This window comes from Gymnogyps californianus, chromosome 3 (genome assembly GCF_018139145.2).
Source record: "Gymnogyps californianus isolate 813 chromosome 3, ASM1813914v2, whole genome shotgun sequence".
Classification (NCBI taxonomy): Eukaryota; Metazoa; Chordata; class Aves; order Accipitriformes; family Cathartidae; genus Gymnogyps; species Gymnogyps californianus.
Genome location: NC_059473.1, coordinates 58,466,964 through 58,492,989, shown reverse-complemented (window position 1 = coordinate 58,492,989; position 26,026 = coordinate 58,466,964). Strand labels below are relative to the sequence as shown.

At 42.7% G+C, this 26,026-nt stretch overlaps 1 protein-coding gene across 1 annotated transcript in view; it reads right to left on the bottom strand.

Annotated features, from left to right (window-relative positions):
• The window catches only part of TIAM2 (TIAM Rac1 associated GEF 2), a 180,829-nt gene that overhangs the window by 84,166 nt on the left and 70,637 nt on the right, over nt 1–26,026 (bottom strand). Inside the window, exons 3-5 of the mRNA XM_050895201.1 lie at nt 12,366–12,477; nt 10,096–11,298; nt 3,722–4,157 (exon numbers count right to left, since the gene is read on the bottom strand). Of these exons, the coding sequence (XP_050751158.1) occupies nt 3,722–4,157; nt 10,096–11,292 (1,633 nt within the window). The 5' untranslated portion in view covers nt 11,293–11,298; nt 12,366–12,477. The remainder of the gene's footprint in view (nt 1–3,721; nt 4,158–10,095; nt 11,299–12,365; nt 12,478–26,026) is intronic.

The window sequence follows — 26,026 nt, the reverse complement described above, 5'->3', positions numbered from 1 at the left end:
CCCTTAGGGCCTAGTAATCCATGAATATACTCCTGCTGTAAGGCCCATACATATTCAGTAGAGGACTTGAAATTCAGCCAATACAAGGATTGAGTTTGCTAGGGCTACAGCATTGTCATCTCTCTAGCCCGCTTTTTGTTGTTGTTTTTCTTTCAAATCAAAGAGGCACCACAACACAGGACAGCACCAAAACTGAGATTTTGGGTTGACTTGCTGATTTTCAGGCTGTTGGTGTTCCTCTGTGTGACACACTGTGTGTACGTATGCACAGGCGAATACACCTAGGAAGTGTATATCAAGGGGACACAGCAAAACCTGCAAAATAAAAATGTTTCCTCTGTGGATGCTTTTAAAATAGTTAGGTAAAAACAGAGTTCAACCTTTATTTTAGTAATTCTCTTACATTTACACTTAACGTTGTATTAAAAATCCTAGACACATCATCCAAAGTCATGTAAATTCGAGGGGAGCTTCCTCAAAGGTCAAATCTGAAATCAGAACCAAAATCAAGGTTTTTTTGGATTCTTCTGTCTGATAAAGGGCAAAGCTGGGCCTACTAGAGTTTATGGGACACATTTGCTGTGAAAACTTATGAGGTGGAATACACTGGTCCTCATAGAGCCCAAATCTAAAGTGTATGAAAAGTGAGATCCATTAGATGGATTTCATCACATTCTCCAGTGCCAATGAATGTACAACAGTTACAAGAAAAAGCGAAATATGTGTCAGAGGTTACTGACCAAATCATCTGATGACTGAAGTTTTCAAAGGAAGGAATCCAATAAATAGAAATGCCTCTATACTACTTAAGTGCACCTTTTTCTACTACTGTTCAGAGTGTCTGGCAGAATATTTAAGGTAAGAGCAAATCCTATGGAGTCGGTCCTATCCTTTCCCCTTAGCAGCCCTCACTTGATCTTCTTTATGACACAGAAACACCTGGAGATCTCTGCAGTTGGAAAAGAAGGATATGGTTTGTTACACTCTGCATATCAGGCATGGCACTTCTGTCATTTCAACACAACAGGGCAAACTAAACGAACAAAACCAAGTCCCCTCTTGTATTCAGCAGCAGCAGGACTGTACAACCACTTCCACTTCTGCATTTTAGGAAAGTGCAAATTAAGTTCTATTTTAAACTCCCATATTTCCCCTATGCGTTATCAAAAAGGTAACTAAAGACACGTTGTTTTTTATCCTGACAGTTTATATGTATGTAAATAAAAAATTTTGAAGGGCATGCATATGTCTTCAGGTGTATGGCACCCCAGGTATATCTTTGGGTCAAGCCAAGTGATCCCTGGAAGCAGCTAGTTTTATAAACTCTGACAGACCTACTGGGACTGATTATCGTCCAATTATTTTAATCAAAACTTGAACTGAAGGGGGAGGGCAATGGGAAAGCAATTTCCCTCATTAAAATAAACTAATTAGACAGGACAGATGGAAAAGAGAGTTCCTCTTGTTAAAGGGTTACTATTCAAGCTCAGGTCTTGGTGGCCCTGAAAGTAGAGCAGAGGCCTCAGGACATGTATACTTTGAAGTCTGGCAGGTAACCAGATGGTTATAAGCCTTCTGCATATTTATAATTAAACACATCTCAACAGAGTGCAAAGAAAACATGCTGTTCTGCATTTGCATATGTGGCTATTTTAAGTCATATTTCAAAAGATCTTGGCTATTTAAACTTCAAGAACAAATTAAATACAGATTTATTCAAAACCCTATATAAGGAGAACCAAAGCAAGTGCCTTGATCTTGATATAGCATATTATGAAAACAGAACTACGCCTTGATATCCAGACAGGCAAGTTTATTTTGGCATCAGAAGTCTCCACAGGACAATAAAGGTACGAGATCAAGGAAATGAGGAATGTATATTTAAAACAGCTAACAAAGCGGAAGAGATTCTGCACCATGAATGCAGCCATATCACCCATCCGAAGTAAAAAGCATTGTATCTAATACTTCTTATAATGTTAGAAATTAATAAAGCTTTTTACATATAATTTTATTATTCCTTTTTTATAGCTGGGGAAATTCAGGTAGCAAGAAGGGACGTAACTTGTTCAAGGTCACCAATAAGCCAATTTTATAGCAAAGAACCGAACACAAAGCACCTAAATTCCTTCCCAGAGCTTCATTATCCCAGAAATGCACAAACTACTAGCATATAATGTACTTCAGTTTAGAGGTTTGATAGGATTGTTTAGAAACTACTTGAATTTTACAAGAGGCAGATCAAACTCATATTCATACTCCATAAGGCAAACACATACAATAAGAGGGTGGAATTCAGATATTGTTTTTCCCTTTGTATACACTGCTTGTAAGCATGAATCATGCTATCTAATGATCAGGATAAGTGATTTAAACTGTTAAGACTGCCTACATTTTGATCCCTTGATAACAGGTCTCTGAATTATTAGGCAGAATTGCTACATTCTTGCGAGTTTGCTTCTTTTAAATCAGCACTATCAAGGACAACATTCCCAGCACTTGCTGTTTGCTGTTAATTTTTCTTCAGGTCTACACCCATGCAAAATTTTGAAAAGGGCAACCTGTGGGAAAGTTGTTATTTTCTCTCCTCCGGTCCTAGATATGCTAGGAAATTATTAAGTTTGATCATTTCCTTACTCATTAACTTAGCATTATATCTACTGAAAGGCAAATCCTTTGGATGCAATTAAAAAAAAAAAAAAAAAAAAGCCTATGAACTCACCCATTAAGTTCCTCTTCCTCCCCACAATAGATGTTATTTTCCTTCTCACACTTCCTGACACCCATACGCTTCTTGCGGCACACCTACCAGCTCAATTACTCTGAGCCATCAATGTGCACGGCAAGCGCAGCGCCGAGCACAGCAATCGCCCCGCAGCCCACTAGCAGCAGCCCCTTTTAAGTGGATTGCCTTCCCACGGGGTTGTTTCACAGCAGGAGCAGCCAGGGGAGATGGGAAGGTGGGCATGCCAAAAGCCAGAAGGGGTGGGTATTGAGGGGAGCGGGCAAGGTGAAAGACCATCCAGGGAAAGGAGGGAGACTGGCAAGCCCTGGGAGTGGTCCATGGCAGCTAAGCCGCAGGCACCGCAGGACTTCCCCTGCTGCTGCTGCTTTGGCCTCCGTTGCCCTGAATCGCACACTTTTCTGTGTAAATGCTCTAGCACGGGGAGTTCACCTCTTCGTTATGTTGCCATCTGAAGCACTGGAAATGAACTGAACATTTTTACATTAACTTACCCCAACTTTAAGTAAACCTCATAGCAGAGCCCTAGGAACTGTGTGTCTGTGACAGGGAATTGGGCACCAGGGACTTCTCCTGATCCTTAAATTTTGAATCCCCCCGAGACAGAGGTGTAACTTCTGTATTTTTCTCAGTTTTGGTTCAATTTGGTCTTTGACCTCCAAACATCCAAAAGCACCTTCTAAAACCCCCAATTCTGCGTGAGTACAGAAACCGGGCAGACAGACAAAACAATTCCCACTAAGGTATGAAACGCAAGGCTGCATGTGCAATACCAAAGACACGAGCACCACCTCACTTCAGTGGGCTGCTTAGGCACATGCTCCACTTTAAGTGTGTGGGTAGACCATGTGAAGTTATGCATGAATTTCTGATCCCCCTAAACCTGCTAACAGAAACCAGCGTGTATGGAAAGTTGCTGAGACACAATGGAAACAACTGCTGCTGCCGCCAAGCCGAAGGAGCAATGCGGTGGTTTACCTTTGAGTGTGACCCAGTACTGCTTCCACCTCCGCCGTGTGACCAGCTCCAGCTTCTTCTCCTTCTGCAGGGTCACCAGGGGTTTGAAGAACAGCCACCCTGCCTTGCGCACCACTCCTTGCTCTTTCTCATACAACAAATCCAGCTGCTCCAAGGAGCTGAGGGACTCGCCGCTGGAGTCCTCCGTTTCCGATGAGGTCTCGGTGTTCTCCAGGTTCGTTCTGCTCATCTCCAGCTCCCGCATGAAGTTTTCGTAAATGTTCTGCCTCAGAGCATCACTGCTGACCGCATTGGTGGACTCACTTCTCTGGGACAGGACGTGGCTGGAGCCGGGTGACCACAGCAGAGCGGAGAGCTGTGACGGTGCCAGCGTGTCCGTGGTGAAGTTGTCCATTCTGCTGTCAAAGTATTCGTTCCCATCTTTACACTTTGGCTCCTGTGCAAAAACGGAATTTGTCAGCGATCAGTCACCAGAGCTACAATGAAAAGGCACACCTCATTTGGCACTTAAATTTGTTTCACATTTAGCCTCGGCCAGTTCCTTCATCGAGGGCCACCTCTTTTCACCATTATCTCATAGGCTTCGCCTCAGCAGCCACTGACACCATCAGTGTCATCACTCAGTTTTCTCAGCAGAACCCCATTAAACTCTAACCACTAAGTCTGCGAGCTTTGGTAACTTAGACACTCATGAGTAATCTCCAAATTCACTAGTAACTACTGGGGCTTCTACTGGCTGAAACCTGATGGACTCCAGGAGACAACCACACCCTCTGGCTGAAACCCAGGCACTATCGCTTACATGCCTGTTTGAGTACAAGCGGGAACAGTGTCACAACAAGTTTCTTTATTATTACAGGGTTTTCAATACTTTGGTGACACTCCATTTGTGCGAGGCAGCTACATTTAGCTTCAGCACAGCTAGGCTGATTTTACCTCCACTTACTATTTGTCATATAAACCATGCTTAACCAACACAAAAAAGGTCAAAAGTTGAGAATATTTTAAGCTTGTTAGTATTGACCAATTGACAAAAATCTAATCTAACAGAAGATGTGATTTAAAAACCAGAAAGACGTGCTTGCTGACTGGCACAAATCCAGTCTCCAGACTGCAGAGGTGTGTATTTTCTGACTTGCTGGAAACCCCCTGGGAGCTTGACTATCTCATCAAGTGCCAATGGGCCTTTCTCCTAACTGCATTGTGCAACTTCATCCCTTGTATTGAGAAGGCCGGCCAATTTTATTTGAAATACTCCGGCCTGATGGTATGACTTCAACTTTGCCTTGTAATACGGATGCTAATGTAGGCCCATTTCTTGCCACTGCTTGTCGACATGGGACCTTGTTGGCAGATTGGGCCTCTTCTTTCTTAAGCCTTCCCCAGTAATGTGCTGCCTGCTCCCAACTCTCCCAGGCTCCAGTGACGGACAGCGATTTTCGTACTACCCAAGACAGAGCTCCTTGGACTAACTTCACTGTCGAGAATCACACCATCCATCGTAAGAAGTCATTTATTGTCTTCCCAACTCAAGCGTTGCTTATGCTATTTAAAAGCAACCAAGATTTAAGAACATACAACACAAAAAACCTGCTGCCTTTTGCAGTAAAAGTGTGAGGGAAGAGAAAAGAAGACATGGCTATAAACAATTCAAGAAGTGAAGCTATTACCCTCAGTAATAATAGAGCTATTATACTTTCAAGTATAGACTACCTCTCTAAAAGTATTTATTTGCTCATAGACTTCTGTACACGAGTAAAGTAAATAAACCTTGGTCTCCTGTGAGCTGCTCTCACCAGCAGCTTTGAAAGCAACTACTTTTTTGTTCCTTTGCTTCCTACTCGATGCTCTTCAAAACCGCAGCGGAAAAGCTGTGCCATGTTTTGATAGCATCAGGACCTCCAGCGTGCAGCCAAGAGCAACAGTGAGATCACATGCCCTCCCAAGCATCGCCAGACAAGCCACTTCTCAAGCAGCAGGACACTGCTGGTCGTGGCCTTGCAAAAGCCAACTTGAACTGAAACCCACATTCTCTTACGGTACGTTGAAGTTCGAGTCTGGCTTTTCAGATCACTGTATCTGGCAACAAGGATCCAATTCTCCTGGTAATGGAGAACCTTCCTCAAATCTTATTGCAGAGTGTTAATCACCGTTCTCTGAGAGTAACTCCTTAAACATCAACAGTTTTGATTTTATACGGTAAAGGGAGGGAAATCGGGGCAGGGAAATAATCACATGTGTAATGTGTTTATGTCCACAAAGTGACCGTACAACATGGATCGTACAACTGCACCGGCCATCTGCAGTTCAGTGGAAGCTTTCTCCACCCTCTTTTTAATTACTGTCACTGTATGCATGTGCCAAAATCCTGTATTTTAATTGTTTGAATATTCTCCAGGAACTGACAGTGTCCTCTAGAAAACATTAACATACAGTTTATTAAGAATATGTATTTCTTTCAGTCCCAAAGCACTAGTAAGAAAAACAACATGAGATGTATACATAAGACAGTGTCCGCTGTGAAGGGCCACTACTGGAACAAGAAGCATTAATGAAAAGGGTGGGACACAACCTGTCCATGAACAGCCACTAACCACATCCTATGTTTTCTCCACGCACACAGAAAGGGTAGAAATGAGGAAGTACCAGAGTAGAGTAAATGCACACAGGATCCAAAATGAATATATACACTTCACCATGACAACATCACTTGTACTTTATTTTTTTAAAGAACAGGATTGGCAGAGTCACACAGTCTCTGCTGGTCCTCAGGGAGGCTGTCACTGTAGCAGTATCTGGTCACCGCTGAAAAGGTCTGACCCAAATTGCTGCTGGTGGTGGTTTCCCTGCCAGGCGACTTCCTGCTCATTTTCTCTCTGTTGCATCTAGCAATGATAGAAAACTACCACTGTTTCTGCTCAGCTGCATTCAGGCAGATCTCTCAATGTCTGAGATATACCCTGGAACAGTTATAGATAATGCAAAAGATAAAGTGGCTAACGAAGATACCAATTAGACAAAGTGATGCATGTAATAATTAGGTGTAAAGAACAGCACAGGAAACAATGCAGCCTGCTAAATTCATTAGGACCCAAGCTGAAAGTAGAATCTAATACCAGTTTTCAAGCCAAATAAAGAGGTTGTCTCAATGTACTTTTCTTTTAAATTCTCTCTACACCACACTTCAGGGCTCTGGCTTATAAAGTCAGGAAATTTCAGAAATGATTCCCATACAGAGGCTATTTACTTCATTGAAGAACCTATCTGCAGCAGCTGTTTCTGGTGGCTGGATTTTCATTTTACACAGCGCTTGATCATTTTCTCCATGTTATACAGTTGCATGCTGAGTTTACACCACCACCTTTAGCAGTGGCTGACTGTGCAAGAAGTCTGCCTAAATTCTGTCCACAGGTCTCACATGCATCACATATACCTTGCTGCTCACACATAGTGTATTGTGATACACCATCTCCTCAATGCCGTTTCAGCAAGGATTAAACTAAATGAGGACATACCATGCAGTAGAGTACCAGTAATGCATTGAGAGAACACATTAGGACATCCTCGTGCAACAAAAGCTGGGTAATGGCACAGAATGACTGCAAGTCTTGATGTGAGACCATTATTAGAAAGGCAAACTCAATTCCAGGATATATCAGATCAAGTATCAGATCAATTCAGACATAAGGAAACATCCAAGTCACTGGACAGGGCACAGCCAAGGGCTCCTCTGGAATATCCCATATCCAAATCTGTTTATGGATGATTTAAAACAGGTGCAGAGGAAGGGTGCCAGAATGAAAAGGAAACAGACTTCCTATCTTAAGACAGGAGACCAAAGAGAGTCTGCATAGCCCCACAAATGTGGGCCAAGAAAAGATACCATTTCTCCCTTTAAATAAATCATAACAGATTAAATAATAGGGAAGGATAACTAATGTAGCGGACAATACTGGCATCAGAACAAACTGGTTGGGACTACATTTACTCTGCAAATTAGCAAGCATCGGAGTAAGAGGGTTTGGAAACAGCCTTCAAGATGGGGAAAAGCCCACCCGATTTTAAGCTGCAATTTGTTCACAAAGGCGATTAAACTCCACTGCCTTTCTAGTGGCAAGGGACTGGCCTCAACATCCCAAGACAGTGCCTCCTGGTCCTGCGCCCCCATGAAGCAGGAGGCTTGGCTGACTTGTTTCCACTGGGACAGCCAGAGAGACCTATCCACCCAGCCAGCACCAGTGCTTAGCCCTACTTACAGGGAAATATTCCAGCTTTCACCTACGTTCAGCCCAAGTGACTCACTAATAACTACAAGTTATTAGTAATGTACTGAGGAAGGGACACGTTGTTCAGAGCAAAACACGGAGGCTACAAATGCTGTGATGAACAGTCCTACAAACAGGGACTAACCATCTGACAGATCATAACCGTGCACAGTACTTCTGCATTTTTAAGCCAAAGGACCCAGTGAGAGTATAATCGTTACCAAACTACAACACGGCAACCCCCAGAAGAGACAGCACATTACTCAAAGCGTGCAAGGTGGAAAGGAGCTGACCAAGCCTCACGAGGAAGGCAAAATCATAAAGCATTAGCTACCCCTCTTATCCTTCCTGTCGCTGGATACTTGTCTGATAAAAATCAATGACTAACTATTTCCTATGACTTTTTCTAAGAAATCACCATTTTTGGAGCTAGGGCTGATTTCCTTCTACCAGAATCAGATTCAAGCTTGATGCAATCTCACCAGCCAAATTTCCTTGCTGTGTCTGAAGTCAGTTCACTGCATAGTGAATTCAAAACAGCTATGAATCGTGCACCACAAATACCATTCTGAAAAAGTCATAACTAAGTAATACATGGCAAAGGTCTGGGATGCAGAGATCGTATGTAAAGCCTGGCTGTAAAATCCAGAACAGCTATGGATGCTGAAACTGATGAAGAATCCTGGCGCAAGGTGCTGAGGCTCTTCACTGATTCCGGTTTTTCTGCTTTCTCTTTCACAGCTGAGTAGAAGGTGAAAAGACAGCATCTGATAAAATACATGAGCACCAACTCAGAAAAGAAGTGATCCAAATAAGCAGCTTTCATTTTCATTTTCCCAGTTCTGTAGCCCTTACCTAGCATTTACATGGCAAACCTTACGCTGACCTCATTTCTGAGCCTAAGGGTCCGTCAGAGTTTTACACTGCAATGACAGATGCCTGTTAAGCACGATACCTGTCTGAATTTCCAACATGAGAGACAGCATTTGCTCTATGTGCCACATAAAGTGCGTGTTATGATCTACTGCTTAGCTGCTCCCTAAGTTGCAGAAGTAGGTGTTCCCTTCACTCTCCACTCACTTCTGAAGTGACCAGCACCCCAATGTTGCTGAAAGGGAGCAGATCCTTCATTTAACGAAGCACAGTGACTGTTCCTGTATGAGAAACACTAGGGAAGATTAAAAAAAAAAAAAAAAAAAAAAAAAGTCCAAACCAAAACCAGCCTCTGCCCTCTATCTCAGCTTACAAACTCACGTGCAGAAGTCCAGGCACAGTCTGGCATTTAAAGAGCTGATTCTGGGGCCTACAGCTTGACATGAGAATTTCATTCCTGACCACAGGCATCCTAAATTCCTATTAATGGGATTAGCCTTAAATTCTTCTAAAGAAACATCCTTTCCCTCCCTCTTGCCCTCCTCCCATCTCCTTCTTCACACCACCATCTCCCGGTGAGCCAGATGGCAACTCAAACTTTTCCATCTGGTGAACTAAGCTGACACGCAGGAAGGAGGAGGGCGCTCCATGTAATGCCTTCAGAAGACGTGGAGGCAAAAACAGCAGCTCTGGTTGATACTCTACAGTTGCTCACCTTGCTAGAGATGGACCGACAGTGAAACCAAAGTGAGTGGTGAAGCCAATAATACAAATAGGGAATACCTGCAAAGATATTTATAACATCCTTCTTCTACTGCTCCTTCCACACTCTTTAGATAATGTATGCTGATTCGTAGCATATATATGATATCTAGGTTATATTTTCATAGTTGAAATAAAGAGAAGGCTTAAAAACTCACTTTAAAAAGTCACTTTTTAAGTAACGCAATGACTTCAAAAGCTAATTCACTGAGAGATTAGGCTGCAGAGATTGGAGTTAGCTAAGAAGGTGACAAAATAGGAAGGGAAAATTTGCAAACACAAACATGTATCTTTTTTTGCTGTTGACATTTCAGACAGCTCCAGGGATGCAATACTTCTCAGAATTCCACAAATTACTAAATGAGATTAGCAAGTAATTATTCTGCGAGAAAGACAAACATGATGCAATCACTACATTTATAAGAGGAATCTACAAACCAACTTTCAGGCACTTAGGCTGGGGTTTGTGCATACCTGTAGCTTCCTCTTCTTCCTCGAGAGGCTTCCCGTCCAGTCACTGATGCGTCGCATTCGGTTTTTTAATGTATCCTTCTTGGACGCATCCTCACTGAGGGGCTTGGACTTTCTGCATGGGAGTGTGTAGGAGGAGTAATGTGCAGGACTTCCCTGCTCTACCCTGGAGGGAACATCAATGTCTGAGGCAAATGAGACACGGTTGCTTAGGCTACCATGAGTGTCAATATATTCATCAGACAGCCTGATTCCAGGTGGAGGAGTGCTTTCCAAATTTGTATCCTTATAGAGATCTCGGAGCGAGGAAAGAGATGAACTTTGGTTGAAGGACTGCTTGTTGTCGCTTGCTGAGAAACTGGCATGAATGCTTGTATCTGGAGTGCTCCTGGTCAAATACGGACCATCCAACTCATTGATATCCCCAGCATTTCCCCAGAGAGAGTCATACCATGAAGACTCGGAGCTGAGGGAGCTTCCTTTACTAGATCGAAGCCTTGAATCAGTAGGTGACAGACGATGGCTTGAAGAACAGTCTGCGCTGGAGTTCCTCCTGACGTCGAGCAGGTTATTTGGCTTAGATTCCAAGGCAGGCGAATACCTCAGCAACTGGACGGGTCCACTGGACTCCTCGGTCGGTACCTTGCTGTTGCTGCTGTTGTGGAACTCGACCCTCAAGCAACCGTCCAGCTTCCCCAGTGTTTTAATGAGAACTTTCGGACTCCTCCTGTCCTCTGATGGGGAGGTTGATGCAAGACTCTCATTCTTTCCGTAGCAATTTAAAATGTGTCCATTGCATTCTCGAGAGGCAGCGTGATTACTTCCAGCTTGAAGGCCAATATAATGGAAACCGTTCTCGGGCAAAAACACGGCGTTATTTCCTTGGCAGTAGTCCCCTGAGGTGTTTGTCTTGTGTTTGGCATGGGCATTGCTTTTAGAGACCTTCACCACAGTGTCACCGAGTCTAGATGAATAGGGCTGACTAGTCTTGAAGTGCGAAAGGCAGCTTCTGGCAAGGGACCTCGATTTGTAGTTTGAGTTGCTACTGGTATGTCCCCATCCATGCATAGAGTAAGACTTTTCATCTTTGGCATGAATGCTGCGAATTTTCAGAGAGCAAGGCTTCTGCTTGGCACCAGCTGTAGCAGCAGCATGACTTTTTGATCCCTGAAGACTGTATTGGCTTTCTGAATTCCCCATTTTTCACTAAATTAAGAAGAGTTTCATTAGAAACAATGGCTAGAAGACAGAGCAAAAAGTAACAGGCCATTTTTACCCTCTACACAGGAAAGTGCCTTTTAAAAAAAAAGATATGAAACAATTGTTTCAAAAAAAGCCATTAAATAGCCATTTACAACATTAAATTCATAACTGAACTTATTTTAGGGGCAGGCTAGGAAAGCCTATTCTCTGTATGGTTCATTACCCCTCTGTTATAAAGCTGGAATCTAGCTCCATTGAAATCATGTCAACACCTTTCTCCACCCACACCCTTGGCAACATCCTTTCTTATAACTTACAAAATCTCTGGCTCCCAAGAACAATGGCATAATGAAAGGGAGACAGCAAGATAATCATAACTTAGAGGTAAAGTGAACTGTATTTTCAGAGAAATCCCTTCTGCCAGGAGACAAGCCCACTGCAGTTTCAGCTTGACTGGTTTCTGTGCAACCAAGTGTTGCCTCAATAAACCGTTCAGCAAACCCCAGCTTTGTGTTTAAATGGAGTCAATCCAGGAGAAAGGGAAAAAAAAACCCACGCCAAAAAAACAAACAAAAAATAACTTGGTTAGCAAATAGCCTCATCTTCCATTACAGCACAAAACTGCATTATGTTCATTCAGCATGGTGCAGTTCCATAGTTCAGTTAGTAAAACGCTCTTCAGCTTTTTACTGAATTCACAGTGAATAGCACACACTGGAGCAGGCAAATTGCCCCAGTGAGATGACTGAAGATTTTGGACCTACATAAAGTGTACCCCAAAGTAAAAAAGATGGATCTGTTCTTTTTGTTACTTGGTGTGAATCGCCACTGTTTGTAATTTACAGAAAGAACATCAAAGTGCTTTTTCCATCGGCACTATGCTTCTTTGCACGTCACATCTCAGACTATCACTCTTAGGAGAATACACTGCAGTCTCATCAAAATTTTGTCAAAATAAGCCATTGTGAAAGCACAATCTTATCTTCTAGAGTTTGTATATATTTTAACATCCCTACTTCTAGCCCTTAGCACTTTTAGATGAAAAGCATAGTATAAAACGAAGAGCAAACCTGTAGGATCACTCTTAAACACGGGCACGGTTAGCAGTCAGCATGCTCTGCATTGTCTTCGTGGCCAGCTGCTACACTTGCCAAAACCAGGATGGAGTTTCACGCAGCCTTCCTAGAAAACACCAAAGAGACAAAAAAGGGCTCTCAGTCAAATAGAACTTACACTTTATTCCAGCTGTAAGCAAAATGAATACCAAAAAAAAAATCAGAAAATCAGACAGAAGTTACAAATGGAGAAGAGAGGTCTGGTTAAGGGCATTCCTGGACTTTAGACATACATTTTTATAAACATACTTTAACAACTGACATTGAATTAATACAATTAAGTCACTGTTTGGGTAAGGGTTTTATTTTCTAATTCTGTCCTTCTCCCCTCTCACTGACAAGTTAGGGCAAACTTTGAGCCCCCTCCAGTTTTCTTTTTGGAAGACCAATTACAAATGGCAGGATTGTGCAGTGATCCATTACAATGTGGACCAAACTGATCAGAGCAAAGTCCTGCAGCATCTGTTTATGCTTCCCCATGCCTGGATTCCAACTATGACCCTTGTAGTGAAAGGCCACCGCACAATTCACTCCACCAATCACCCAGCAACCTCTCTCTTTAGGTTTGTTCTGATTTTAAGTTAATCTGCCAGTAAAAGAAGAAAAAGGCAGCACAAAGCACTGCACACACCCAAAGGTAACAAGCCCAAGTTCCTCCTGACCATCTGAACATATCGGCTCTTCACTTGGCACACAAAGGCCGCAAGTCAAAACTAAAGGACTGAAGCTGAATCTCACAGAACACACCATTAGTTTAGGGATTGAAACACTCAGTAGAAAAGAAGTTGTACAAGATTTCAGGCTCAGTTTTGGAACATATGTTTTAGCTAGAAACCATTCTTAATACACTACCTCCAAAAAATACTCTTTTCTGCATAAATTCAGTGGCTACTGTTCATAATTTTCAATTGAATAACTACTTGATTTGAACACATAGAGTTTTGCTCTTTTTGACTCGTTTTGTGGCTATTTACTGTATAAGAACCTTGAAGATACTTAAGGTAATTCACTGGTAACCTAGGTATTTTGCTAACCTTACCAAAAACAAAGGTAAAGGTTGCAAACTAGAACTAAAACCAGTCTCAACAGCAAGCCTAGAAAAAGGTTAGCAAATAAATGACTTGGAAGAGATATATCCTTTTGGATCATGCTAGAGATGCTACAGACCTATAAGCACAAATTCATGGCTGTTATCTATTTTATCAAATATCTTCGCGATAAATTTCATCTTACACTCCAAAAAAAAAAAAAAACCAACCCATCTGTTTACCTTGCTTATTCTCTCTAACAATTTGGAAGGTTGCTATTTAGGACACCCTTGCCTTGCAGGTTTGATTTGCCTATGCTGCTAAGCGCAGCCATTTATGTAAATAGTTTTAAAAATGTCATATGCAACATGGATTGAACAAAAGACTTTCGATTCAAGGTAAACAGAAGACAACACACAAACTTCCTAAGCTCCAAGCTGCTGAACAAATTGCAAACCCCCAGCAAAACTGCCTTCCTCAATCCAGGAGGCGCAGACCACAAACAAGCAATGAGTTTACATTCAGAACTCTTCATCTGGGAGCAGAAAGTACATTCAACAAGGGGGCTTTGAAGGGCTTATATCTATTCATAAGGGAACACTGAACCCAATTTGTCTAAAGAAACAGCCAAAAAGACCATCTGGTCTCCATAGTGATTGTGCAATGGTTAGGTAATCCTTTTAACAGGGTGGGTAGCGAGCAAGCTGCTGTCATGAACCTCAGAAAATAGACATTCAATTCGTCAAGGCTCGAGCTGCTGCTACAGGGTCCATTGTACGTGTCCGATCCAATACAGAGGTCACATAATGGGTGAACGAATAAATTTATCTCAGGGTACAATGTCTACAAAACAGTGTCTCAGTCTGTGCAGGAATCAGTCAGCAGTACAACAGAACAGTCAATAAATCCCATAGAAATAGCCCTGAGGGGTTTTTCTCAGCATCCCGGCTGTCCAGAAAGGTACAGTAGGCTAAACATTCACGCACGCTGCGATAACCCATCGGGGCATCTGCAAGGCTGCACAAAGACCATCACCCTGAAAATCAGCTGTGATGCCTTTCTCTTGCTTCACGCTTGTGTGGAGCGATTTTCTTTCTGCTAATTACAATGCGGGGGGCGGAGAGCGGAGCAAGTCGGCTTGTGCTCAAAGGCAGCATGATCCCAGGGCAGGGGGGCAGCCATGGACAAGCTCCGGCTGCGCTTGCTCCAAACACTCACACATTTTACACTATTTGAACTGTGGAAGCACTGGAAATTACAGTGCAGGGGACAGAGTTCAGCTTCCCCTATGTTTCTCACAGCAACCTACCACCGCAGAAGACAACGTGCTTTTCTCTCTTCCTATGCAGAGGGATGAATACTTCTTGTGAGCAAAACCAGTTTCTATGAATATTTTCTGCAATTATAACCAGTATATTTAGAAAGCAGCTCACTGCGCCTGAAGATGACTATTAAGAGTTTATTTGCTTTCAATTATACCCACATTCCCTAAAAAAGAAGTTTTTAATCTTTACCCTGGTTCCCCTTGACACATTCAAAAAACACAGCTATGCAAACATACTAATCCGGGAACCCCACCATCCCCACCACACCCAATAATTAACGCAAATCATAACCCCAGAGCTAAAAACATATTTCCCCACCTTGGGGCTTCTCCACATAAAGTTCCCCTAGACTTTTTTGGCTCTGAAAAACAAACACACGAGCTCAGGAGCGATTCTGGAGAAGCGCCTGCCACCTATTTTCCCTCATTAATACCACCGCAGCTAGACTGCTGTATAAATGCTAGAGGGAAAAACGCCCTTCTTAAGATTAAGGTGAGTGCCCTTACAAGCAGTGCTCTGCAATTGCACGGGTGCTTTCCTCTCCAGTCTTAATCTCTCAAAATAAAGGTTTACAAAGCTTCACTCGCTAACCATATTGCAAGCGAACTGAACCATAACAATAATATCCCAGTACTAGGTTTGCTTATGAGATACAACAAGGAATTATTATATTATGAATTAGTGGGAGATCTGAGTCAAGGGAGACAGGCTCCTGCGCTGGTCTCATCTGCTACAGCGGGAACACAGACCAAACATGATTTTGCTACTGCCAGCCATCTGCTTCCAGTACAGTTACACTAACCAGGCTGAGACTGTCTAAAACTACAGGTCAGAAAATGCCAAGCTCCAGACGGACAGGAGGCGAGCACAGAGCCCTAAGTAGACTGAATGCTCCACAACCACAGTCAGCATCGGACAGTGGCCATATACCAGTTACAAAAAGGCAAGAGATTGTGGTAGCATCTACCTAGGGAGGTTCAGCAGGTTTCCCTGACTGGGACTGACAATCTCACCACCCAGGATGTCGTAAGAACTCAACTAATGTGAGCCCTAGCAATGTTAAGCTTTAGTCTGGATCAAAAAGTTACCCTCATGAGACATGAACACAGGCACCAAAGCTATCTCTCTGATGTATTTTGATGCCTTTATTCCTTTGGATGACTGGTGACAATGAACCTTCACTGGCAGATGTATAATAAGTGATCTATAAACCATTTAATCCCTGCTGAAGCTTCCCTAAAAATCTACTAATGAGGTACAGGGAAGTTGATTCTCATTTCACTAAACATGGCATCAGTGCAAAAATGGCAAAAACAATGACAAAAAAAAGAACAGTATGGATTGGTCTGGATGAGGATAACATCATCCCATCAAATTAGCACCACTAAGTTAGGACTCATTAAGAAATGCAGGAACTCATGAGAGTCTTCAGCATTACCAGGAACAATAACTCTTTATGCACAGCAGAAGAGCTTAAATTTAAAACCTCCTGTCTTTAACAAGAAAAAGGCTTTCAAAAGAAGAGCTAGATTAAGAGCTAGAAAATAGGTAAGAGCTAGAGCTAGCTGCCTCACCCCCCAAAAATAAAAGCCTACATCTTTTCAGTTCTTTACAATGACACACCAGGACACAGTTTAAACTTTTTAAGAAGGTCTTTCCTTGAGGAATTATTGAGAAATTATTCAAGAAAGAAATAAGCTAACCAAGTATTTTATTCCTACTTGTAGCTTAAGCAGTAACCATGTGTCACAACCTCTTCAGACTTTCTTCATCAACAGGAGGATTGCTACCTGCACCAGTGCGGTACCTTTCAAGAGGGCATAGGACCCATTCTCGAGTACTTGCCACCGGGCACAGTCCCTCACAGCCATCCACACAGGTATAAACATCTGCCAAAGAAAGGCAGAGCTACAACTCACTTTGCAGTGATATAAATACTTATACAAAGGGCCTTTATATGCAAAGGGCAGAGTATATCCCATCAACTACTCTCTAGTAAAGAAGCAAGAAGGGAGTCATGAATGCTTTCTGCTGTGTTTGAAAACCGTATTTCCACAAGGGCAGGTAAGGACTCCCAGCTGCAGAGCAGGACTGCGATGGCCACCTCTGAACTGCGCACGGTGGAGCGGGGAGGCATGGAGAGGAGAAAAGGCAGTGCCAGGGTCTTTACACAGGCGGCTGCTCTGAGTGCGTGGTTCCTAAGTGCACCCCAGGAGACTGTCATCAGGACTAGTGGAGCTGGGATAATGGAGAATCTGAAAGTATTTCAGAGCAATAAAAAAGGAAACAGAAAGCCTGCTCATTTATACGAAATGACCAACTTGTTTTCTTTTAATGGCAGATCTAGTCAGAAATGTTGCAGGCTTTGATGTACAGCAACTACGTTAGTGGTTTTTTACATGACAAAAAGCTTTTTGGGGGTTTTTTTAATTGACCGAGCAATTCCTATTTTTTCTTCAAATTACTTTTACATTCTCTTTCACCTAATGGTTAAAACACCATCCATTTTAAATGGCTTATAAAGTCTTAGAAATTGTATATAACTATCTTTCAGATACTAACGTGTTCATAAGTTTTGCGAAGAATCAATGTTCTTTGTGAATTCTTACAGGGATACAGAATTAGAGGTTTGATGTTTTAATTAACTTTTAATCTATTTTGGTTTTTAATATGAAAGTAATACAGAATGCTAGAATGTGAACCTGCCCTCCCCTTCCTGCATGGCTGTGTATGGACGGATATGTGAAATTAATGAGGGAGGCAGGTTAGTACACTGTAGCTGGATTAAATGTGGAGTTTTTTACTGGAAACAATTTACTGTATTTTTTAGAACTACGCACTTTGGTCACATGCTTCCACAAATCAGAAGCAGATTTCTCATTCCTGCAATCTCAATCACATTCCTATTACAAAAATATACCATAATAATTATACCATGGTATTCTTGGCAGGATACTTTGCATTATATACCACTATATTCAAAGAATGAATAACCAAAACACCACAAGCATGCCTTCCTTTAAAAAAAAAAAAAAAAAAAAAGGACTATTTTGCCTTAAAAATCCAATTTGAAGCCAGAATTCCTCATTCACTCAGTCTCTTTAGACTTATAGCCTCCTGTATTAGGAACCGTTTGATAGCTCACAGATCAAATTAACATCAGTCATTTTTCTCATTAAACATAAGTAGTCATTATGACCCCAGACACTTCTTTTCACGCTGTGAATCATACCTACATTGCATATAGACTTCTAATTTCACACTTTAAGCAAGAAAGGGACAATCTCCTTTTCTGGTTCCTTCTCTTAAAATAACATTAATCCCAACAGGTCTACACTGCATCACAGATACATCGCATCAGAATTACACATCCCGTACCTGGGACAGACATTGGCAGCTTAATTAAATTATGCTTTATAGCTTTCAAGTTAGCGCAATATGGAAGGTTTAGTCAAGCCTGAAGATCCTTATCATATTATACCAATGCTGATACAATCTAAATCTCTAGGGACTTATTTTTCTTTGGCAGGAAAAACAAATTTCACCATTTGTAAATGTTATTGAATTTATACACAATGGCTAAAGTGCACATCCATTTAAATAAAAGCCATTAAGCTTGTTAAAAAAAAAAACAGGAATGCCAGCTAACATCTTGGCTTAATGCAGTAGCTGCAGTAGTTAAAGAGTTGATATGTCAAAGGGTCTATTTCCTGCCCTTGAAGGGGAAATGAACTCAGTGATCTGAAAGGTCTTTTCTTCTCCTCCTACTCTGGTTGTAAGCATACTGGCAGGTCCTGATGCAGATTAACGTGGTGCTTTCAAGGGATTTCAAGGCCTGGGGCCTCGGCTGGGGAGGATGGTGCACCTGAAAGGAGCCAAGATGCTCCAAGCAGGGGAGCCTCGGCTCCAGCCTCGCTGCCCACCCTGGGCTGTGGAGTAACAACACTTCAGAGACCGAGTTCAGGTCTGCAGACTTCCTGCCTGAGCTTGGACAAACTCCTGAAGAGGTTCCTGCCTCAGCCCTCCTTACTTCTGATAACAACAGGAGGTGAGACTGGGGCTTTCTGCTCAAACTGGGATTCCCAAATCCCCCCAAGGAACATCTGCCCTTCTCCTCTCTTGTCTGCTTCAGTAGCAACCAGCTCATGCTACCAAATACAACCATAGCCAGCAGGCAGCTACAGGGATATTCTCTCACACATACCCACCAAAACTGTAGGTGCCAAAACATCAGCTTTGGAGTGGGTAGAAGAAAGGTTATTTTTGGACTAGGACACAGTTTAAAACATGAGCAGCCCCGTAGACCTTACCAAAAGGCAAAAGGCAGCAAGGATGAGCAATCCCAGGCAGGAACATTAACCCATTCTGCCCCAAAGACCCTTTTTGGTGTAACGCCTTCCAAGTCTATTGGACGAACTCTTAACCCTCAGCACCAGAGAAAAACTTCTAGTAGCAACTGGCAGGACAGCGTGCTTCAGGCTGAGGGACAGGGGCTGGGATGGCTGCAGGACTCCCTGCCTGCCACCTATTACACAGCCCGCTCCACAAGCAGGAGGGGGAAACCACGCTGCATTTGGCATAGCCTTTTCTACTTCTCAGTTTACACATGCATAAACACCTGAGGGTGTCGATTCCAAAGTAAATGCTTTCCCACCTTCGGCCCTGGGACTTCCTGAAGAGGACGGAGGATCTGGGAGTTAGACACCAAAAGTAAACTTGAGACATAGTCCCTTGGAAAATTAAAAGCAGATCTTGATTTTTACATGCCAAGAGCCCTACAGCAGTAACACAGCTTCGGGCTTCCTCTCCTGTACCCCTGTAGTACCAGCATGTTACTCACACATTAAAAGAATAAAAAAGCACACTGAGGATTAGGTTTCCCCACTAAAACACTTGCTTTGTAGCTTCACAGCTATAGAGTGCCCTATTCAGAGAGTCCTCTCTTCCTGTTGAAGATAATCAGATAAAAAAAATTCCATCCCTTGCTTCTAACTAGTAATTTGCTATACATTGTATAATGTTATCAAATCATCCACCCTAAAGGGAAAGAAATGCGTGATTTCCAGAATGAAGTCACCAGTGTACAAAATTAACTCTGTGACCACATCAGCAACAAGCATAAACAAAGTAGCAAACTTTGGTTGCATTGCACAAGCAATTAATCACCCCTCTCTTAAAAAAAAAAAAAAAGACACTTCTCTATTTCTTGGGCACTTCCCTCTTTTTCATTTTTTTTCTGTGCCACGGAACATAGCATTTTCATAATTTGTGTACTGTTTCATAAGTTATGTATTAAAAATCTATGTAGTATGAAAAATCTATGTAGAAATATCAAAACCTGTGCAGGACCTGCCTCTGCCAGACGCAGCAGCTCTGGTTTTCCATACCATCCCAGTTCAGCAGTAGTAGTAGTAGTGTTGACTGAAACTTTTTCCCCTAACACTTCACAAACATATAAACTCTTGCTTGGGTACACTGTCTATTTATTGCAAGTTACTTTAAGTACTAGTGAGAATAGATGAATTAATAAAAAAAGATTCAGAGGGATTATTAATCATACTGTATTAGGAGAGTCACTTTAACATTGCAGAAGCTGTAGCACTCTCAAACATACTTTCTCATACTTTGCCTTAAAAAAAAAAAATCCAGCCCCATCATAGCAGAGCTGTAAAATGATCTTAGTGGTGGTTTATTTAGCAATTCAGGCAATTGAGTTTGACAGATGACCACCAAGAACTGTTTTCTGGAGGAAAACCATTCATCTTTGGTGCAGCCGGTGATAGCAGAGGCAGCGCGGGGGCTGCAAGTCCTGGCACTGCAGCAGCCCGCTCTGCCCTCCGCTTTCAGAGGCTTTCCAAGTCTTCCCCTACTTTTCTTTCAGTTCTCCAGGTCTGGCCGGCAGCCGGCGAGCAGAGGACTGACTGCTCTCCCCCAGCATCTCCCTCCCTGGCTCGAGTCCCCCTTCCCGCTCCCGCTTACCTTCCCCAGGGCACTGGCTTCAGCCTCCCGGCCGCCCCAGCTCTGCCGCGGGGACACGGACATGCAGACACAGGGACTCTCCCTGCCCTGGGCACGCCAGGAAACTGTGCCTAACACTTCAAAACGCTCAGCCGTTAGGAACTAAAAACAGATCCTGCGCGAGGCTGGATGTATTTTTGTCTGCAGGCTACACACCCTCCTCCCGTTCAATTTTTTCCATTGGTGGAACAGCATGATGCAGACTTAACCAGAGGGTGGTTTTCCACGGGCCGCCTGAAACGATTACGCGGGCCGGCCTGCCACGATGCCGGGCAGCCGCTGGGGAATACGCCGTGACTGGGCTCTTGTCTGACCCCACATTCCTCAGCCGCCAGGCTGCTTCCACAGGAAAGCTGCACGGAAGGCTGCTGAACGGAGAGGAGTTTGCTTTCCTGAAGGTAGCTCCAGGGTCTCTGTTGTGGTGGTGGGTTTTTTTTTTTTGGTCTGTTGGGTTTTTTTCCCCCGGCTTTTTTTTTTTTTTTTTTTTTAAACTTGCTAGGAGGGAGCAGGTATTCCTAACATCCTTGTGTGAGACGCCCTGGCAAAAACATAATTCCCCAAACCACAGCGGGAATGTTGTAGTCATGAAAACCCGCTCTTAAGAGTAGCTCTCAGTCGCGTTTAACGACTCTGCACAACAGCATCACGTATACAACCACAAACTCTGGCTCTCTCTTCCTTGCTGCTTTCTTTTGTCAGACTTTTTATACTATCTCATGGAGAGAATTAGTTGGTTTTTAATAACTGACCTCAGATAAAATGGGTCTCTTTAGATGCAAATGATACCCCCAAGTTTCAACATACAGAGCTATGCTGTTAAATTTGTAGTTAGGTGCACGAACAATTGCTTTATTATCAGAAAAGCTCAACACTTCATTGATTGCAGCAACAGTTGGTGAACAAATTCAGCCAAAAAACAAGGCATTCTAATAAAATTGCAGGGTCACATTCAAGTGCCAAGCGTGAAAATACAGCCAAGTTACACTGCAGATGACGTATTCAATTGAAAAGAAACACATGAGCACTATAACAGAAATCATTAGTAACCCACAAAAGCCTTAAATCAATATTTATGTTCACAAAAATGAAATAATGATTTGCATAGTAACATAGGAATTGCCACCTAAAAGTGGACCTCTGTTTCACTGTGTCCACTATCCTGTCTCATTACAGAGGAAACTCCAGAACTCAGCAGCTTTGGAGTAATTTGGAGCGAAATTCTATTTCATCTCCAAAGCCCAGTTATAGTTAACTCCTGCACTGGAAAACGATGACTTGGATCTCTTCTCAAACTTCACAGGTTGACAATATTAGCACTGAACATGCTCTCCTCATCACAGCGAATTGAATTCTTTGAATTCTACTGACCTCAATTAAGTTTTCCATAAGTAAGTTCCACAGGTTAGTTTATGTAAAACCTAATAGAGTAGTACATGACTTATGCCTGTACTCCTAATTCTACACCTGAATACACGTCTGGGGGCTTCACATCTTCTTGTTCTTGTAACAACTTTGCTCTCTGTGAAAAGCAGACTATTTTCTTTTTCCTGTTCCCGGTACAGTTATATTCTCTTCACTTAGTGTTGCTGTGGTCCAATGATTTCACTAACAGGCCAGATCCAAGTCCTGGGACTAACATGGAAGCAATGACAGCTCACGAGTCAAAGCACCAGGTCTCTCTCAGAAGCAATAGTTGGTCTCTGGTCCCATCCCCCTTCTCACACAGAGTACTGCATTTCCCCCACGAGTCCACCTCTTAGTTGATTAAATAAACCATGTTCAAATGATTCCTTAGATAAGGTTAGCCTCCAATCAGCCCAGAAGCCTTTCATCATCACCTATTTTGTTGAATTTATCTTTCTTAAAGGTGAATGTTCAGAAGTATAAATACTATTCCCAAACATGCCTTCCCAGCACCCTGTTCAATAATAGTAATTCTTCCCTAACTCAACGAAAAATACCTGGACTGACATAACCTAGGACCCAGCTGAATCACATTAGTGCCTCACAGTCTTCCAGCAACAGGTAATAAAGCTGTCCATTCCCTTCCTCTTTCATTTTCAGAGGGTGATTCCCAAACATCTACAGGCATTCTTGCTATTTGTGCAAAGCACTCAACCCTGTACTTTCTCCTTCTTCAAGTTCACTGCATTTTATCATTCCAGTCCTAGGGGTCATTCAGCTATTTACTACATTATTTCTATTCTACCTGTGTATTTACTACGCCTCCCACTTTTTATCAGCCAGTTTCACCAATGCATTCCCACTTTGTGTTACAAGCCAACCAACACTCATCAAGTTTGGCATCAAGACTCCACTTGATACCCCCCAGGTTCTTTTATTTTTGCTTCCACCTCTAACGTACTTAACTGATTACTTTTAGCACACTGACATTACATGTTGAAGGCATACTTTTCTGACTTCTGCTTGACTTACACGGAGCTTTAACATCCTCCATCTCAGGGCTGCTGCGAGTGCCTCCCCCTGACCATGGGGCCTCCTCCTGCCTTGCTCCTTGAGGAGCTCCCTGGGGAGCAGGCAGGACAGGCTGACAGGGCTTTGGTACAGTCTAGCTTGTGGGTTACAGCATGAGGGTCCTTCTTTATAACACCCCCAAAACTGAGTCTCCACATCCACCTCGTCCCCCTTTTCTCACCCGCTGCCTTGCCGTTATCAACTTGGGACAACCTGATAATGAAATATTCTCTGGAGATCAATGAGGAGTAGGCAAGCTCCACGCTAGACACAATAGATTAATCTCTTACTACTATGTGAAGTATTTATGTGCCTCACAATCTTCCACAAACGTATCATCACAACATTGTTGGGAAGGTGAAGGGTGCCATTATCCTCATTTTCTAGAGAACTGCTAGGTCACACAGGAAATTAAAGGGTATTTCAATACAGTAAGAGGAAGCTCCGTAGCTTGTGTTAATGCATGTCTCTGCTAGCTTAATGGCTCTTAACATCTCTGTTTTGCAGTAAAAAGAAACTGTAGTTTGTGCAGAGAAGTCCGTAATGGAATTAAAAATAAAAGGTGTGCCTTGGATAGCAGGTTGGCTATATAAACACTCTAGATTAAAAAGATGTTATGAAGGTTGTATGTTAAACGTGTTCTATTGAACGTTTTAAAGCCAAGAACTTATTTTTATAGATGGAGATAAACGAATTATCAAAATTAAAGACAGCTATTTTAACCTATGTTTTACACTACTTTTACACTACAAAAATGTTTAGATTTTACTTTGAAAGTGCTAAGACATCCCATTGTCACCACTGTTTTGTTTTCTAAGCAATGGAAATCCACTAAGAAAAACACAGAAAATGCACATATCCCCAGCATTCATGCTAAGAAGACAACACACCTCCCTCCCTAAAGTCAGCCCACTTTTATACACATATGCCACCCCTATAAAATATCTTTTCCTAGACACAGTCCAGTCTGTTTCTGAAAGGCCAGTTCTCCGCTTTGCCCCTTGCCCTCTCCTGCCTGGCTCACCTGACAGTGATACAGCCGAGCTGTGTGAAAATCCCTGGTCCATAAGGTCCCTCAGCCAATACTCAACAGACAGGCACTGGACGGGCACACACACAGAGATTTTGGTATCTTGCCAATCATGGTTTAACCACAGACTGGCAGATGTGTACAGAGACTTCGCATGAAATCCAAAACATGTTCCCACATTCTCCAAAACAGAATGTGTGTAGGAATTAAAGAAGTCTGAAGTAGGAAATCGGGTTTCTCAAATCAGAAACCTCTAATGGAGCTCTCAAGAAAGCTGGGAAGATGTGCTATGCTAAGTGTAACTAAGCTGCTAAAAAATAATTACATGTTATTGTCAACAAGATAATAACCAGAGATGAGTTTCAAAGCCTTGCTGATTTCATGACTAAAACATCTGAATCACGCAACATCTGCTAGAGAAATATTCTCATTAAACTGTACTCAAGGTCCACCATTGGTATCTTTGGCCTTGAAGGGGAACTGCCCAAGAAATGCAGTGGTCTCCCATTCAGCCAGCACTGAAGGGAAACCTTACACCACATGAAATTCCTCTAGAAGACGTGAATTCAATTTCTGAGAACTCCTCACCTTTCTGCAAACCAGTGCTCAAGCACTCAGCTTCCTGGTCTCATCTCCAAATGTTTGTCAGATGGACAAGGACAAAAATAATTGAGGTCATTCATTACTTAATTCTGATTCAGAGGAGTTTGGGAAAAGAGTAAACAGGAGCCTACCTGTTAGCATGTTCCTTCTCACCAGAGCTCACAGACCCCAGCAGGCCATTTCACTTATTGACATGCTGAATGACAGCGTCAACACAAGTCTAACAGCTCTGGCTATAGGTCACAATAGATGTCAAGCAATGAAAAATGATGCAGATGAGCACAATTTTATACCCTTACAATGCCCTAAAAGTGGCTACTACCTTCCTGTCAGGGGCTCCTGTTGCCCCTGTGAAATGCTGTAATACAAGAGATCAAATGGATGCTCCCCATCCCCACCTCCCTGTAGAGCCAGCGTACCCTTGCCCAGATCAGCAGAGGACAGGGGCTGCTGTCCAGGCACTCTCCACATGCACCTCTTGCTCCTCTCAAATGGATTTTCCCAGCGTCCAAACCAAGGAGAACCCACTGACATTTAAGGCACGCAATAAATCACACCTGATGTTTAAAGCAAAATGAAATTTTTCCTTTATTTTTATGTTGTGTGGTTCTTTAGCACTGCTGTAGACATCGGCTTACTATTTGTGGTTATCTTCTATTTTCAAGTGAGTTATAGAGAAGAGCTGGGGAATCAAAGTGCCTCTGGTTACTGTCTTATTCATTTCAGTATAATTAAATGAAGAAAGATAAAGCACAATCATGTGATGGCAGGGCATGTGGCAGAAGCATTACTGAAAAATGGGAAATCAATTAGGAGAGAAAGAGATGAACTACACCACAAACCCATCTCCTCAATTTAGATGACTACGCACACTGGATGCGAGAAGCCTGGCCTGCAATGATCGATCAGTACTCCTGCATTGGGTCTGGCTGGGATGGGGTTAATTTTCTTCATAGCAGCCCCTATGGTGCTGTGTTTTGGATTTGTGACCAAAACACAGTGTTAACAGCACAGCAATGCTTTCGCTATTGCTGAACAGTACGGGCACAGCATCAAGGCTTTCTGCATTTCTCACTCTGCCCTGCCAGCGAGTAGGCTGGGGTGGGCAAGAGGCTGGGAGGGGACACAGCCAGGACA